The sequence below is a fragment of the Nannospalax galili genome, unplaced genomic scaffold, assembly GCF_000622305.1.
Source record: "Nannospalax galili isolate Female #2095 unplaced genomic scaffold, S.galili_v1.0 scaffold257, whole genome shotgun sequence".
In the NCBI taxonomy this organism is placed as follows: Eukaryota; Metazoa; Chordata; class Mammalia; order Rodentia; family Spalacidae; genus Nannospalax; species Nannospalax galili.
Genome location: NW_008340854.1, coordinates 4121781 through 4137771, shown reverse-complemented (window position 1 = coordinate 4137771; position 15991 = coordinate 4121781). Strand labels below are relative to the sequence as shown.

The 15991-nt window shown below is 39.0% G+C and overlaps 1 protein-coding gene across 4 annotated transcripts in view; it reads left to right on the top strand.

Moving 5' to 3' along the window:
• The window catches only part of Thada (THADA armadillo repeat containing), a 408197-nt gene that overhangs the window by 48446 nt on the left and 343760 nt on the right, over nucleotides 1-15991 (top strand). For all 4 annotated transcript variants that reach the window (XM_029564835.1, XM_029564834.1, XM_008835873.3 and 1 more), the window contains exons 16-20: nucleotides 1090-1241; nucleotides 4586-4796; nucleotides 11575-11710; nucleotides 12127-12260; nucleotides 13455-13613. In XM_029564835.1, coding sequence (XP_029420695.1) covers nucleotides 1090-1241; nucleotides 4586-4796; nucleotides 11575-11710; nucleotides 12127-12260; nucleotides 13455-13613 — 792 coding nt within the window. The remainder of the gene's footprint in view (nucleotides 1-1089; nucleotides 1242-4585; nucleotides 4797-11574; nucleotides 11711-12126; nucleotides 12261-13454; nucleotides 13614-15991) is intronic.

Below are 15991 nucleotides of genomic sequence, written 5' to 3'. Positions count from 1 at the left end.
AATGTATGTGCCAAATAATAAAGGCTCTGTAAGAAAAAAACTATTGACCAATGTATGAGTACAGATGCAGAAATCTTCAGGAAAATATTATAGCAAACAAAACCAAATAGTATTTAAAAAATATTTTACGGTGTGACCAAGTGAGATTTTATTTTTTTAAAATATTTTGTTATTTTTATTTTATGTGTTTGTGTATATTGCCTACATGTAGGTAAGTGCACCCGTTTCATGCAGTGCCTGAGGAAGACAGAAGAACTGGAGCTATGGACAGTTATTAGCTGCTATGTGGGTGCTGGGATTCGAACCTGAGTCTTCTTCAAGAACAGTGTTCTTAACCGCTAAGCCATCCCTCCAGCCCCCCAAAATATTGTACAGTGTGACCAAGTAGTATTAAAAAATATTATTTATTTTTGTTTTTTATGTGTATAAGTGTATTGCCTGCACGTTTGTAAATGCACTCATGTTGTGCAGTGCCCTTGGAGGTCAGAAGAAGGCATTGGCTCTCTAGGAACTTGAGTTATATATGGTTGTTAGCCACATGTGGATTCTGGGAATCAACCCTGGGTCCTCTGTAAGAGTAGTCAGTGCTCTTAACCGCTGAGCATCTCTGCAGCCCCCAAGTGGATTTATCCCAGGAATTTTGGGTGAATCAGTGTAAAAATCATAGGACATGTCACCATACTGGTCATTTTGTGTCATCTCATTCTAAGACTTTGGATCTTGGGTCAGAAAGTTTTATTTGATGTATTTGAAAGGTGTACTCCTAAGTTTGTTTATTTAAATTTATTTTTCACTTGAAAAATAATTTAGAAATCTTTTATATAATGCCTTTTGAAAGGAAAATAATAGTTTTAAATCTTAAAAAAAAAAAGTCTATTTCTTATTTGTAAAACTGAAGTCCTTAATGTTTTGTCATTTGAAGAAATGCTGTTTTATGCTGTTGTAGGTGATATATGATATACAGATAAGTATAAAGTGAAATCGTATTGTGGTTGAAGTAGATATCTTCTCTAAATTTGACCAGATAACTTCGGACAGTTGATTTCTTTTTCCTTTACTTCACTTTGCTTATTTACGTAACTTTTTTAGGTGCCATCCACACAGTGTATCAGCTAAGGCATGATATTGATCTCCATCGTTTCCAAACACTAGTGGAATGTTTCACCAGCACTTTTGAAGAAGTGAAAACTTTGGCATTTGATCTTCTGATGAAATTATCAGTAACAGCTGGACAGTTCCAGGTATTGAGGCTTTCCTTATGTAAATGTGTAGATACACAAAGCCTTTGTTTTAGCCTAGGTGAAGCAGTCAGGATTATCCAGCTCTTTGCCTTCCTAGGTCTTCTGAGTGTCTCAGTTACCATCATATCTCTACTCTTGCAAGACAGTGGAAAACGGCAAAAGTCCAAGTCATTGAGCTGTGCTTTTAATAATTGCTTTGATGAAAAGGGAAGTATAGGAGGCAATAGGTTTAATTGTTTACAAGATTATTGGTAGATTTCAGTTATGAGGCCTCCCCAGTTCCCCTGGGCTTGTAATATTAATTCAATGAAAACACATCACTTACTGTAATTTTGGGTTTTAAAAGATAATCTTCCTGATTAGTAGACTGAGAAACTGTGTGTAAATGAAGTAGAGAATGCATTTCTGGTGTTCCAACAAGCAATAGCTAAACTGAGATTGAAACTTCAGAGTATTTGAGGTTAACAGCAGTTCTCTCCCTAAGTGCTCTACCCCCAGCTCAGGCCTCAATCCATGCCTCAGTCTGGGTGGCAACTCCAGCCCGAGCCTTCTCCCTGACACTTTATTCTTCCTGCCTTGGGATAGGAATCAAACGTGGAATTAGAAGTGAAGGCTGTGGTGTGTATCTGCAGGAGACCCCATGGCCAGGCGTTCTGTTCTACCTTTGAGGCTTATTTTGGGGCTGTAGGGTCACCAGCAGAGTAGTGGCCCTGTTTGCTATAGCTTTCTTTTAATGTTCTCCAGAGTGCCAGCAAGGGCTTCAGCTGAGCCATGGTCTGGGCTACAGCTGTTAGGCTCTATTTAGGATGTGACATAGAGTTTGGTATGTTATCATATAGGATTTAGAGGAGTGCATGTCAGACAGCACAGCGTCTTTTAGTGGCTTTGCCATGGCATTGAAGTATATCAGGGTGTCTTTTCTGATTTGTGTCCAGATTAGGAATTGCTCTATGATATCTGCCTGTATCTGTGGTCTTCCAAGGTGCCTTGGTGAACAGAAAGTGTTTGGTGCTTGCTCTGCTAATTGTGTTCTGTACAGTTTTAAATTTTTCTTTTTAAATTTTGTTTATTATTTTTATTTTATGTATATGGTTGTATTATCTGCATGTAGGTGGATGCAGCTGTGTCATGCAATGCCAGCAGAGGTCAGAAGAGGATTTTGGTTCTCTGGGACTGGAGTTACAGATGATTGTTGGCCACCATGTGGGTGCTGAGAATTAAACCTGCATCCTCTGCAAGAGCAGCCAGTGCTCTTAACCGCTGAGCATTTCTCCAGCCCCCCGACCTATAGTTTTAAAATAAGAGATTTCTCTTGTCTGTCAGCTCAACTTCCCTTCCTATTCATTGCATGCAGTCTTCTATCATATGTATTTGCTATGCCTCATTCCTGTCAAATATTTGAGAGTGTCTGGAGTGGAGAAGGTCATTTATAGAAAGACCTGATTCTTAAAGAAGCTGTGGAGGGCCCTTAGTCGGCCTCTGTGGCCTTAACTCCTTAAATATGTACTTACCACGGAGACAACTGAAATTTAGGAAATTTTATCCCTAGACTGGCTTGCTTTAGGGGTTTTGCTCTACTTTCCAGTCTGATTGCATAGTAATAAGATGGTCATTGAAATAGATATTTAAGATTTAAGAATATTAGTTATATTTTCCAAAGTCTGTCTTATATACTGTACAGTGTGTATTTATTATTTATTTATTTATTTATTTTTGAGACAGTCTCACTGTGTATCCCTGGCTAACCTGAACTTTCTGTGTAGAGTAGGCCAGCCTTGAGCTCACAGAGATCACCTGCTTCTGTCTCTGGAGTGCTAGGAATAAAGGCATTCAGCAGCATGCCTGGCTTAGTATATAATTATTTTTAACAATATAATTAACATTGAAGCATTTATTGAACACTAGCCTAACCTCTAATACCCGTGTATAATACTTGTTTGCAATGGTGCATCTTTTTGATATCTGCCCTTAATACTCACCTGGTTTATTGCTATTCTTTCTGTGGAGCAACGTATCCTAGTCTTTATATTTCAAATTTCGTTTACATTAAAAAAATTTGTTTGCGTGTGTGTATGTGCATGAGGGCATAAGTGCCACGGCTCGTATTGGGTATGTTTTAAGGTGGGTGTCACAGGACAGCTTGTGGAAGTCAGTTCTCTCCTTCTACCATGTGGATCCCAGGAATTGAGCTCGTGTTGTCAGGCTTGTAGCAAGCACCTTTACCTGCTGAACCATCTCACTGGGCCCTTGAATTAATATTTTGATCTAAGTAGAATAAAAGTATTCTAGGTTTTAAGGTTGTTTATTATGTTTCTTACTAATTGGTAGGTAGTATAGTTTAAAGAGTGTCAGAAAAATGACTCTTCATGTTTACTTGGTACCTTCTGATAATTATTTAAATTTCACCTTTTGGCCACTATTTTAAAGTTTTAGAAAATTAAACAGAGTGAATGGAAAAGAATTTAAATAGAGATAAACGGATATTCAAAGCAGTATGTTTGATACTTACTATCTTGAAATTGTTAGATATCATTAAATGTAATGTACTAATAATCAAGTTCAAAGATATGTTTTTAATTTCTCTCCTTTATTAGACAGTTATGGAACAATCCAGATAGAATCAGAATATCACTGAGCGAACCCTGATGTCCAGATTAGTGAACATTTAGCTCAACAGCTGTGGACTTGGTTCTGGGATCCATGCCCCCTGTTTTCCACCCAGTGCTTCTGTGGCTGTTATAGCGAATATCCCTTAGTCTGTGTTTTTTAGTGCAGACTGTGAGTAGACACTTAATGAGATACAAGTGTGCCAGTTTGGATGCTCAATTTCTGAGACTCATCTGATCACTTTGTTTTCTACATTTACATATAGATCCTTTCTATGGTTATGTATTCTTCATGAAACAAGTCATATGGGAAGGAAAAGGAGAAAAGCAGGAGTGTGGTGCTCAGAGAAAACATAAACTGAGAGAAACCAAACTGAACCAAACCTCTGTTCTGTGTAGAAATATTGAAGTGGTCTGGCTAGAGGGATAGCAGATTTCTACAGGGAAAACTAAACTTTTGCTAACAAGGAAAAACAGGGCGATTTTAAAAAAGTATATTTATCAATATTGAGTTTTCAAATTGAAATTATATTCAAGGCTTTCATTGATGAACAGATTAATGATTTTCAGTTACTTAACAGAAGTAGCCTATATCCAGGGAGAAAAGAAATTTATGTTCCTTAATATTCATATTCAGTCACAGCTATGTGATAGGCAGTGAATTTAAATATGTACCATTCCTTCAAGTTACAGAACCCTTTCCATGGTGTTGACTGAGTCTATGCTTTATATTTCTAGGATTCTAAGAAACTGCAGGGCTTGTTCCAGGCAGCACTGGAGCTCAGCACCAGCACAAAACCATATGACTGTGTGACAGCCTCCTACTTGCTGAACTTTCTAATCTGGCAGGATGCTCTGCCCTCTTCCCTGTGTACCTCCTTAGCCCAGCAAGTCACATGTGGAGATGGAGATAAGTCTGCTGCTGTGGTGGAAAGGAATACGCTCATGGGTTTGTATTGAGGAAGTGACCTTTTGCTGCTACTTAGCAAACCTCATATCTTACTTGCTATTTGATTAGAGTAGCTAATAATTCAACATTTACTTTCTGGTTTTTAACTTAACAGTTTGCCAGCATTAAGGGAATCAAGAATTCCATTTATGCAAATGAATAGTTTATTCAGCTTTAACACTTAATTTCTGAGCAGATTTATGCTAAATAAGTGGATGACCAAATGTACCTTAATTAGGCATGTTTTAAAGAGGGCAAGCTCTTTCTCTACTTAAAAGTGTGCTATTTTCTGCGATGATTTTGCTGTGACCTGGGGCAGATCACCTCCTTTGTGTCTATACAAAGCAGAATTACTTTGTTGGGGTTTGCATTCTAATTGGTTGCCCTGCCTCTTCCTTTACTCTTCATGTAGCCAGTTCTAAAGCCTAGGATCTAAGAGGTTAGAGCTTGTGATTTTCTGTTAAGTATTTAATAGAAATTTGTGAGCTTAATTTTATGTTAGTAAATCTTCCTTTTTGGAATTGTTCTAGAAATGAGGACTAATCGAGATTTCTTTTTAATAACAAAAAGGAGATCAAGGGCTGGAGAAATGGCTCAGCGGTTAAGAACACTGGCTGTTCTTGCAGAAGACCCGGGTTCAAATCCCAGCACCCACATGGCAGCTAATGACTGTCCGTAACTCCAGTCCCAGGGGATCCAACAGCCTCTCCTGTCTTCCGCAGTATTGCACAACATGGTTGCACTTACCTACAAGCAGGCGATACACACATAGGCATAAAAATAATAAATATTTTTAAAAAGGAGATCAAATATAGAAAGTTGACAATTATTCTTTCCAAGAATGTAGAAAAGGCCATGAGAAAAAGAACAAGTAGTGGGAGAGAATGAGAGACCACTGGCAGCTCCTGACGGGAGGGAGTGTGTCTGGAATCGGGCTAGAGAGGTGATGGTGGCATGGAGGAGGACACTTGTCTACTCTAATTGCTTCAAGATTGAGTTCAAATGAAGACCCTGATAAGATAGTAGGAGCACTTCACAGAAAGGCTTTCAAAGACATTTTAGAACTTAAGCAATGTTTCAGACATAAAGAACATTCAAATATATAAGGTTCAAATAGAATAATATAAAAACTTTATAAGCTAGGTAATAATGCTCAACTTAAGAAGTAAAACAATTTGGGATATAGCTTACTGATGGAGCATGTCCTTGACATATATGAAACCCTGAGTTCTAATCCCTAGTACTATATATTAGTTAGGTGTGGTGGAGTATACCTGTAGTTTTACCTACTTGGGAGACTGACGCAGGAAGATCATTTGAGCCCAGGAGTTCATGGGGGAACCTGGGAAACATAGTGAGGCCCCAACTCTCTGTCTCTTCTAAAACAGAGAGCGAGAGAGAGAGAGAGAGAGAGAGAGAGAGTGTGTGTATTGTATGTGTGTGTAGAGTGTGCTCACTTGTGTGGGTGCATGCCAAGGCAGAGGTTGATGTTGGGATGTTTTCCTCACTCTTTTCTACCTTATTATTTAAAATTTTTATTATTTTTTTATTTTAAGAACAAAATTTTTTTAATTAAAAAAGTTTTTGTGTTAGTGATGTGTGTATAGGTATATGTACACATTTGTGTGCATGTGCATGGAGGCCAGAGAAAATTGTGTCGTGTCCTATCACTTTCTGCTTTATTCTCTTGAGACAAGATCTCTAACTGAACCCGGAGCAATGTTGGTGATCAGAAAGTCCTAGAGAGCTCCTGTCTACCGCCTACAGTGCTGGGGTTACAGGTGTCTGATCACACCCAGCTCTGGGTATTTGAACTCAGATCCTCGTGTTTGCACAAGTGTTCTTACCCACTAAACCATCTCCCTAGTCTGCCACTTTATTTATTTTTGTTTTATATGTATGAGTGTTTTACCTACATGTATGTAATTGCACCTCTGCGTGCAGTGCCCATGGAGGCCAGAAGAAGGCATTGGATCCCCTAGAACTAGAGTTAAGGATGAGAAGAGCAGCCAGTGCTCTTAGCTACTGAGCCATCTCTCCATATTTTTTGAGATAGTTTATGTCATTGAACTTGGAGCTTACCATTTCTGCTAGACTGACTAGACAGTACCCTCAGAACCTGCCTGTCTCTGCTTCTCCTCACTGATTGGGTTTCAAATGTGTGCCATCAAACCAAGCTTTTACATGGGTGCTAGGGAGTCTTATGCAGGTCTCATGCTTGTATAATAAGCATTTTATCTAGTAAGCCATTTCTCTCATCCCTCCTTTTCCTCCTTAAAAAAAAAGTTTTTTTTTTCAAATAGGGTCTCTTGTAGCCTAGGATGGCCTCAAACATACTGTGTAACCAAGGATGAGCTTAAGCTTCTGATCCTCCTTCCTTTACTTCCCGAGCGATAGGATTACTGGCATGCTCTGCCATGCCCAGTTTTATGAAGTGCAGTCCTGAGGTTTGAACCTAGGGCTTTGTGCATGATAGGCAAGCACTGTGCCAACTGAGCTACATCCCTAGCCTCCCAATTTCTCTCTTTAAAAAATTTTTTTATTCTTGTGTGTGTGTGAGTGTGTGTGTGTGTGTGTGTGTGTGTGTGTGTGTGTGTATGTGTGTATGGTGCATGCCACAGCATACTTGTGAAGGTCAGAGGACAACTTGTGGGAGTTATTTCTCTTCTACCATGTGTGTCCCAAGGATCAAACTCAGGTTGTCAGACTTGATGGCAGGCCTCTTTACCCACTGAGCCCTCCCTGTCTCTCTTTTTAAAGAGAAAAAAAAAAGATAGAATAGCACCTATATCCTTTAAGCCTCTCCCTTACTTTATATTGATCTTTCATCTTGCTTTTCTTTATAGTTTTATCACATATGTATGTGCATGTATGTCATTAAACAATATTGTTTAGTTTTACATGATTTTAAACAGTGCCACATATGATATACAAATTTACCACAATTTATTAAACTATTCTGTTGATAAACCTTTCTAAATAAATAAAGTGAATGTGGACATTCTCATGTAAGCTTTGTAATGTACAAATGTCTAAGACATGGTAAACAAAAAAGTGGGAAATAACCTGGTCATAAGGAGACACCTTCAATTTTATGAATTGATACCAAATAGATTTCATATCACACTCCTACTAAAAAATTGGGAGTTGTATTGCATCATCACCACAATTTGCTATTGTCATATTTTTTAAAAATTGCAGAAGGTAATATGGTATTATATTTTTGTTTCATTTTGCATTTTTCTTTCTTTCATTTTGTTTGAGACAAGGTCTCATTCCTCAACTCAGACTGGCCTGGAACTTGTGACAGTCTTCCTACCCCAGTGTCTTGAGAGCTGAGATTACAGACCTGAGTCACCCATCCCACCTGTTTGATTAATAATGTACATGTCTTTTTACATGTTTATAAGCCATCCTCTTTTCCCCTTTGGCAAAATGATTGTTGATATCCTTAATTTTTTTCCTTTGGGAATGTTGGTCTTTTTTTCTTCTATTGATTTTGAGGTGTTATATACAATTCTAAAATTTAGTCATCTACTCTGTTGGGCTTACTGAATATCTAAGTGCAAAAGAATGAAATTGGATCCATTACTTCATACCATGTACACAAATTAGCTTAAAATAGATTAAAACTCTAAGGCAAAACAGAAACAAATCTCTTAGGAGAGAAACATGGATATCAGTCTTTGTGGTCCTTGGTGAAAGCAGTAGTTTCTTAGGTGTGACTTCCAAAAGATGAGCCACAAAAATAAAAGACTGGACTTTTTCAAAATTTACAACTTTTGTGTGTCAAAGAACATTTTCAAGAAAGTAAAATGACATTCTGCAAAATGGAATATTTATAAATCTTATATCTCAAAAGAGTTCTATCTGTATAGAATATATAAAGAACTTACACAGCTCATTAATTTGGACAGAATCAAATTCAGAAGATGCTCAAAGAATTTGAATAGACATTCCTTCAAAGAAACTAATCAAGCAAATAGCAAGAACATGAAAAGATACTTAGCATCATTAGCTTTTAGGGAAATGCAGATCAAAATCACAAGGAGGAAACACTTCATGCCTAGTAGGATGGCTATAATAATAATAATATCTGGATTACAAATGTTAATGAAAATGTGGAGAAAGTATAACCTTTTTACACTGCTGGGGTTGGTATGCACACAGATACGCAGTCTATTACTGTATATACCCAGAGAAGTGAGAATGTTCATAGCAGCATAATTGTGTAAAAGTGGAAACAATGTATATGTGCATTAGCTGATTCCACTAAGATGTGTTACACTGTATAGTGGACTATAATTCAACCATGTAAAAGAATAAAGTATTAATACTGCCTCAGTGAACTTTGAAAACATTTTGAAAAGTGAACCAAGCCAGCCACATGTTATATAATTCTATTTATAATATGTCTAAAATAGGCAAATCTATTTTTTGTTTTGTTTTTTAGACAAGGTCCCATATAACCCAGGCTGGCTTCAAACTTGCTATGTAGCTGAGGCTGGTCTTGAACTTCTGATCTTTCTCCTTCCACCTCCCGAGTAGTACGAGGATTACAAGTGCACACCATACCAGGCTTAGAATGGGCAAATCTATAGGGGTAAAATAAATTAGTGGTTACCTAGGGTAGATGAAGGGCGAAGGGTGCAGGAAGAGAAACAACTCCTGAATAAAGTTGATTTTTTTTTGTTGTTGTTGTTGCAATGGGCAATGAAAATATTCTGGAATGGTGCTTTGTTTGCATATATCTGACTTTACCAAAATGATTAACTTGTACACTTTAAATTTTTATTACATTTATTTATTGTGTATGCAGAGGGGTGCTGCTAAAATGAATGTAAACTACATCCATTCCCTTTTCCATTGGTTCCAAGGAAAAATTGAGGTATGATTCCACCAAAGTGCACTCTGGGAAACCAGTTGTTTATTGGATTTACTTACAGAGCAGTGGGTGAGGGTTTATTTACAGCATAGTGGGTGTTCCTCCCATAATGCTGCACCAGAAAGACTTTACCCAAACATGGATGATGGCTTCCCCATAGCAGCACAAAATGTTGAGAGAGACCCTCCACTAGTCTTCCCTGGTCTATCTACTCTAGCCCCTCCCCCAAGCCGTATGCCATTAGGGCTAAATTGTTCATCAGGGGTTGGGAGGTGTGGCTGGACTCTCAGGCATGGACCCTGTGACTCTCTGCCCCAAAGTAGGGGTGAGGTTCTTGAACAGTTTCATACAACAGGGGGTATGGGTGTACATATGCCTTTGTGTATGTCAAGGTGAAGAGATGCTGGGTTTCAGGTGCCTTTACCCACTGATCCATCATCTCCCTGGCCAACTTGTACACTTTAAATGTCTGAATTGTATGTCTAAATTTTTTCCGTTTATTTATTTTTATGTTATGTGCATGATTGTTTTGCCTACATGTATGTAAGTGCATCCATGCATGCAGTGCCCACAGAGGTCAGAAGAGGGCATCAGGTCCCTTACAACTAGAGTTATCAATGGTTGTTAGTTACTGTGTGGTTGCTGGGAGTGGAACCTGGGACCTCTGCAACAACAGCCAATGCTCTTAACCCCTGAGCTCATCTCTCCAGCCCCTGAATTGTATCTTAATAAAGTTATTAAATTTTATCTTTTGGTCAAATAGCCTATGCCACATGGCACTGGAGCCTGATACCCTGCTAGAGAATGTCTAGAAGGAATGCTTCAGATTGAATGTTATCATGGAGCCAGGCAATTAAGTGAAGACATACCATTCTTTAACAGTGTCTTTAGTTAGAAATTGGTAACAAGCTGGGAATCACTGAAAAATCTTTGATTCAAACCTCTAGTATAGGAGCTGGGGAGGTGACTCAGTTGCTAAATGCTGAGTTTGGATCCCTAACACCCACTTAAAAAGCCAGGCCTGGTGGTGTGCATCTGTAATCCCAGTGTTGGGAAGGCTGAGACAAGTGGATTTCTGGAGTTAGCCAGCCAACTTAGCTCCAGGTTCATGGAGAGACCTTATGTCAGAAAATAAGGTGGAGAGTGATTGGGAAAGACACCCAAACGTCCGCATCTATCTACCACTTGGGCTTGTACACACACACATGAACATATACACACACATATACACATGCACACACACGAACATGTACATACTTATACACATAAACACAACACATTTAACCCTTTAGTTGAGCATTTGGTTGAGTTGTGTGGGTCTCTCCCTCCCCTCGTTGGCCGTTGGCCACCGACCCACGAGAACAAAGGGAGCAGAGGTGACTAACGGGGTCAGGACAGCCAGTGAGCAAGACGGAAAAGACCTTCCGGGAGTCAGTTTCAGTGATACAGTTCATTTATTCAGTGAGGGTCGGAAAAATATAGGGTGGAGGCGGCAGCCAAAGTTTTACATGATAGGTGCTCATAGTATGCTTTATTTACATGTGGTAAGGGGGATCCTATCTGGCTATAGGGCAATGCCTAATTATATAGAAAAAAAGCTGGGGGCAGTTTATCGCAGGTAACTATGCCAAAGGTCATGTTTCAAATAAGGCCAGGCATCCGTGCTTGGAGGCTCTTTCCAGATAAGGTCAGGCAGAGAGCAGGAAGACCCCACTGAGAAAGGGAGTCCCCCATACAGCCCCGAGCTCCTTAGAGCTATCTGGATGTGGTGGACTGCAACCTTAGCAGCAGGGTCCCCCAACAGAGTTGGGTGTTTTCATAGAAACTATTTTCATAAATTATAAATATGTTTTACAACTAACGCTATTTCAGTTTCTTCCTTGCCTTTTCTAGTTATCAGGTGCTTGATGGAAAGTCTTGAGGATGAAGTATCTCAGGCTGAGAGTTCTCTGCTTCAGGCTGCATCCTCATTTCCACTGTATGGAAGAGTTCACTGTATAACAGGAGCTTTGCAGAAGTTACCTCTAAAGTAAGGACATTCATGGCTATCTATGGTTTCAGAAATATACTCATGACCTTTAACCTCTTATTGGAGTATGTCCTAGGAAATGAACATTATTACATTACCTTAAAGAGAGCTGAAAATTAGATTTCAGCATCTACCCATCTGTACATATTTTTTATGCTTTAACTATTTCATATATTGCACAATTTTGAAATGTAGGTTCTTTCAATTCTGTTGTGTTAATTTTTTAAAATCTTTTTGAGACAGGATCTCCTTGTAGCCCTCAGCTGACCTGGAACTCACTATGTAGACCAGGCTGACCTTGAACTGCCTCTGGAGTGCTGGGATTAAAGGCGTGTGCCACCACAGCCAGCATTAATATCATTTTTTAAATGCATTTTTGGCTTTTGGTATAAGTGTCCCTAATATCCTTGTTTCAGTAGCCTGCAAATGAGTGGGTGGAGACCTGTGGTGGAGAGGCTGCTGCTGCTGTGCTACAGGCTTTCTGCAGTGGTGTCTCCTGTCATCCAGAGTTCCTCCCCTGAAGGCCTCATCCCTATGGACACTGATTCAGGTCAGAGAACAGGGCCATAGTGCTTCTGTTTTTTGTTGTTGTTTTTTTCCTCTCTCTCTCTCTCTCTCTCTCTCTCTCTCTCTCTCTCTCTTCCTTTCCCCCCTCCCTCCTTCCCTCCCTCCATCCTTCCACCCCCCCCTTAATTTCTTTGAGAGATATAAAAGCTAAATCGAAAAATTGCCTCAGAGGGAGAGACATTTTCTTCAGTGATATGGCCACTGGTTAGGTGCCTGGGTTCCTGTAAATAAACCCTCTGTAAGCAAACTTAATGAAACTCATTGAGTTATGATTTGAAAAACACACATGATAGTAGAAGAGGGACTGCTTGGGAAGAGGAAGAGGAAGGGGATCAGAGGGATCCTGGAGGTGGGGAACAAGAGAGAAGGTAACAGAGGATGAAAATGATCAAAATACATTATATAAATGCATGAGGGGCTGGAGAGATGGCTCAGTGGTTAAGAACACTGGCTGTTGTTTCAGAAGACCTGGGTTCAAATCCCAGCATCCACATGGCAACTAACAACTGTGTGTAATTCCAGTCCCAGGGGATCCAACAGTCTCTTCTGTCCTCCACAGACATTGCACGACATGGGTGCACTTACCTACATGCAGGCAGTACATGCATACACATAAGATAAAAATAATAAATTTTAAAAAATGCATGAAAATGTTATAATGAAACCCACTATTTATAGTCAATGTATACTAATAAAAAGAAACGATAAAGTTTTGTAAGCACAAAATATATGTGCACTTGTATGTACATATGTATTTGCCATCAAGAAGTGCTGGCAGCCATTGTCCTATGGATGATTTGAGCTGTGGTTTTTGTCATATTTTCAGCCTAAATTGTCACGTCTTAAAAGTACACTTGGGCTGGCCATGGTGGCGCACGCCTTTAATCCCAGCACTTGGAAGGCAGAGGCAGGCGGATCTCTTAAGAGTTCAAGGCCAGCCTGGTCTACATAGTAAGTTCCTGGACAGCTGGGACTACAGGGTGACCCTGTCTCAAAAAGACCAAAAAAAAAAAGTACACTTAAGCATCATGAAAGACCCTATATAAGTAATTTTCATCCTATGAGTACCGCTGATTATCACTGCTGAAAATGACAGGATTTTTGAGGTAAGGTACCCCCAAGGGAAATCTGCATGTGATGTGAACTGGACTTTAACGTACACTCATCTTTCCCTCAGAGTCAGCAAGCCGCTTACAAGTTATTCTCAATGAGATTCAGCCACGGGATACTAATGATTACTTCAACCAAGCCAAAGTATTGAAAGAATGTGATAACTTTGATTTGGAGGACTTAAATACAAGGGTCTCAATCATTGATGCTTCTGTAGAAGTCCAAAGTAAGATATATGGAATTGATATTGCAATTAGTGGTGTGTATGTGTGTTTCTGTGTGTATGTGGATGTGTGCACGTGTGCATGTGGTGCTGGGGCTGGCTTGAACTCGAGTTTGTAAGGCATGCTAGGCAAGTGCTGTACCACCCAGACTACACCACTGTACACTGACCCAACCCTGATTATTTTAGTAACAGTAAAATATGTGAAATGTCTTTCTAAAAGACTTATTTAATTTTTAATTGTTTATTTATATGTGTATATGTGTGCAGGTGCCCATGGAGGTCAGAGGCATCAGACCCCTTAGAGCTGCAGTTAACTGCAGTTGTGAGTCACCTGATGTGGGTGCTGGGAAACAAATGGGGTCCACTATAGGAGCAGTATGTGCTCTTAACTGCTGAGCCATCTCTGCAGCCTCGGATGTTGGTATAATGAAAGAGAGTGCAAAATCTTTAGAACAGTTCTAGAGAACAAAGATTTTTTTTTTTTTTAATTGAGGTTTTGGAATGACTGGTTTTAGGAATGAATTTATAATTATGCCTTTTGCAAGAAAATGACATGCCTTAGTTCAGCATACAAAATGCTGCAGCACAAGAAGTCAAGCAGCCTTTTAATGTAAACCTTACCACTGAACAAAATGTGAACTGCTGTATTATAACAAGCCACCAGCCATCAGCGTTCAAGTCTGTAAGTTTATTTTATCAGTTAACTGAAAAAGTCACCAGCAGTAGTAATTTCTAAGTGATTTATTCGGTTTTCTTTGTTCTCTATTCTCCACTAGGTGGGGTTATTGTCTTGCAAAAACTTCTCTTTGCAGTTGCATTTTTAAAATTACAAAAAAATACATAAATGTTTCTTAACTGAAATAGTTTTGAACAACATGGAGTTAAATATAAATTAGAAACAAGGTAAAGTCATACTCCATTTTCTCCTGTCTCTACTCACCCCCTCTTTATGCCCTCACTGAGTATTTATGTGTATGAGCATAATTTATCCTTTTAACTTAGTGAGCTTTAAAAAGAGCAAGTGAAATATGTTATTTCTTAACTTCTTTTTTTAACTTAATAGTTTTTGGTGAGTTTTTAATATCAATACTAAAATGTACCTAAAACTAGAATAAGAGAATAAGTTACAGTTTTAGCTTATTTGCAATGTAATTTAAATGTGTTTTGAAATATGTTTTTATTTTCTATTTACTTATTATTTATTTATTTTCTATTTATTTTAATGTTCTGTCTTAGGAGTTAGAGAGATGGCTCACTGGTTAAGAGCACTTACTGCTCTTCTGAGGACCTGAGTTGGATCCCCAGCACCTTCATTGGATGGCTCACAGCTTCCTATAATTCCAGCTCTAGGGGATCTGCACCCTCTGGCCTTCCCAGGAACTCCCACGTGTGGCACACACACAGACACAGACATACAAAGGCACACACGCAGACAACATAAATTAAAAAAATAAATCTGTCCTAGCCTTGTACAGAGGCCCGTCCTTGTAACCCTAGCACTCAGGAAGGTAGGTCCTTAGAATTGTGAGTTTGAGACAGCCCGGACTACAAAAGGAGACCCTGTGTAAAAAAGAAAAGCAAAGACTGGAGAGATGGCTCAGCTATTAAGAGCACCGGCTGCTCTTGCAGAGGACCTGGGTTCGATTCCCAGCACCCACATGGCAACAAATAGCTATCTATAACTCCAGTTCCAGGAGATCCAACACCTTCTGACCTCTGTAGGCATTGCATGACATGATTGTACTTACATATATACAGGCAATACATTCATACACATAAAATAAAAATAATTTTTTTTAAAAAAAGCAAAACAAAAGTTTTTACTCTTTAAAAATTTTTTTAAAATTTATTGTTTTTATTTAATGTGCATGACTATATTTCCTGCATATATGTAAGTGGACCCATGTCATGCAGTGCATGCAGAGGTCAGAAGAAGGTGTTAGATCCCCTGGAACTGGAGTTGCAGAGGGTTGTTAGGTGCCATGTGGGTGCTGGGAATCAAATCTGGGTCCTCTGCAAGAGCAGTCAGTGCTTATAGCCACTAAGCCATCTCTCCAGCTCATTTGAGAAAGGGTCTCCCTGTAGCCACAGCTGGCCTAGAACCCAATATGTAGACTAGGCTGGCCTTGAACTCACAAAGATCCACCTGCCTCTGCCTTCTGAGCACTGGAATTAAAGGCACATGTCACCATACCTGGCCAAAAGGATATTTTTAAAATAGTCACCCATGTCATACTGTATGGATGACAGAGATGGCAAGATTGTATTTCATTAGCTTCCAAAGATTAGACAAGTTTTGATGCAGTGTTGTGTTTCATGTATTTTTTTTTTATTCTTTATTAATTTTTTTTATTTTCTTTAAAAATTATTTATTTAAT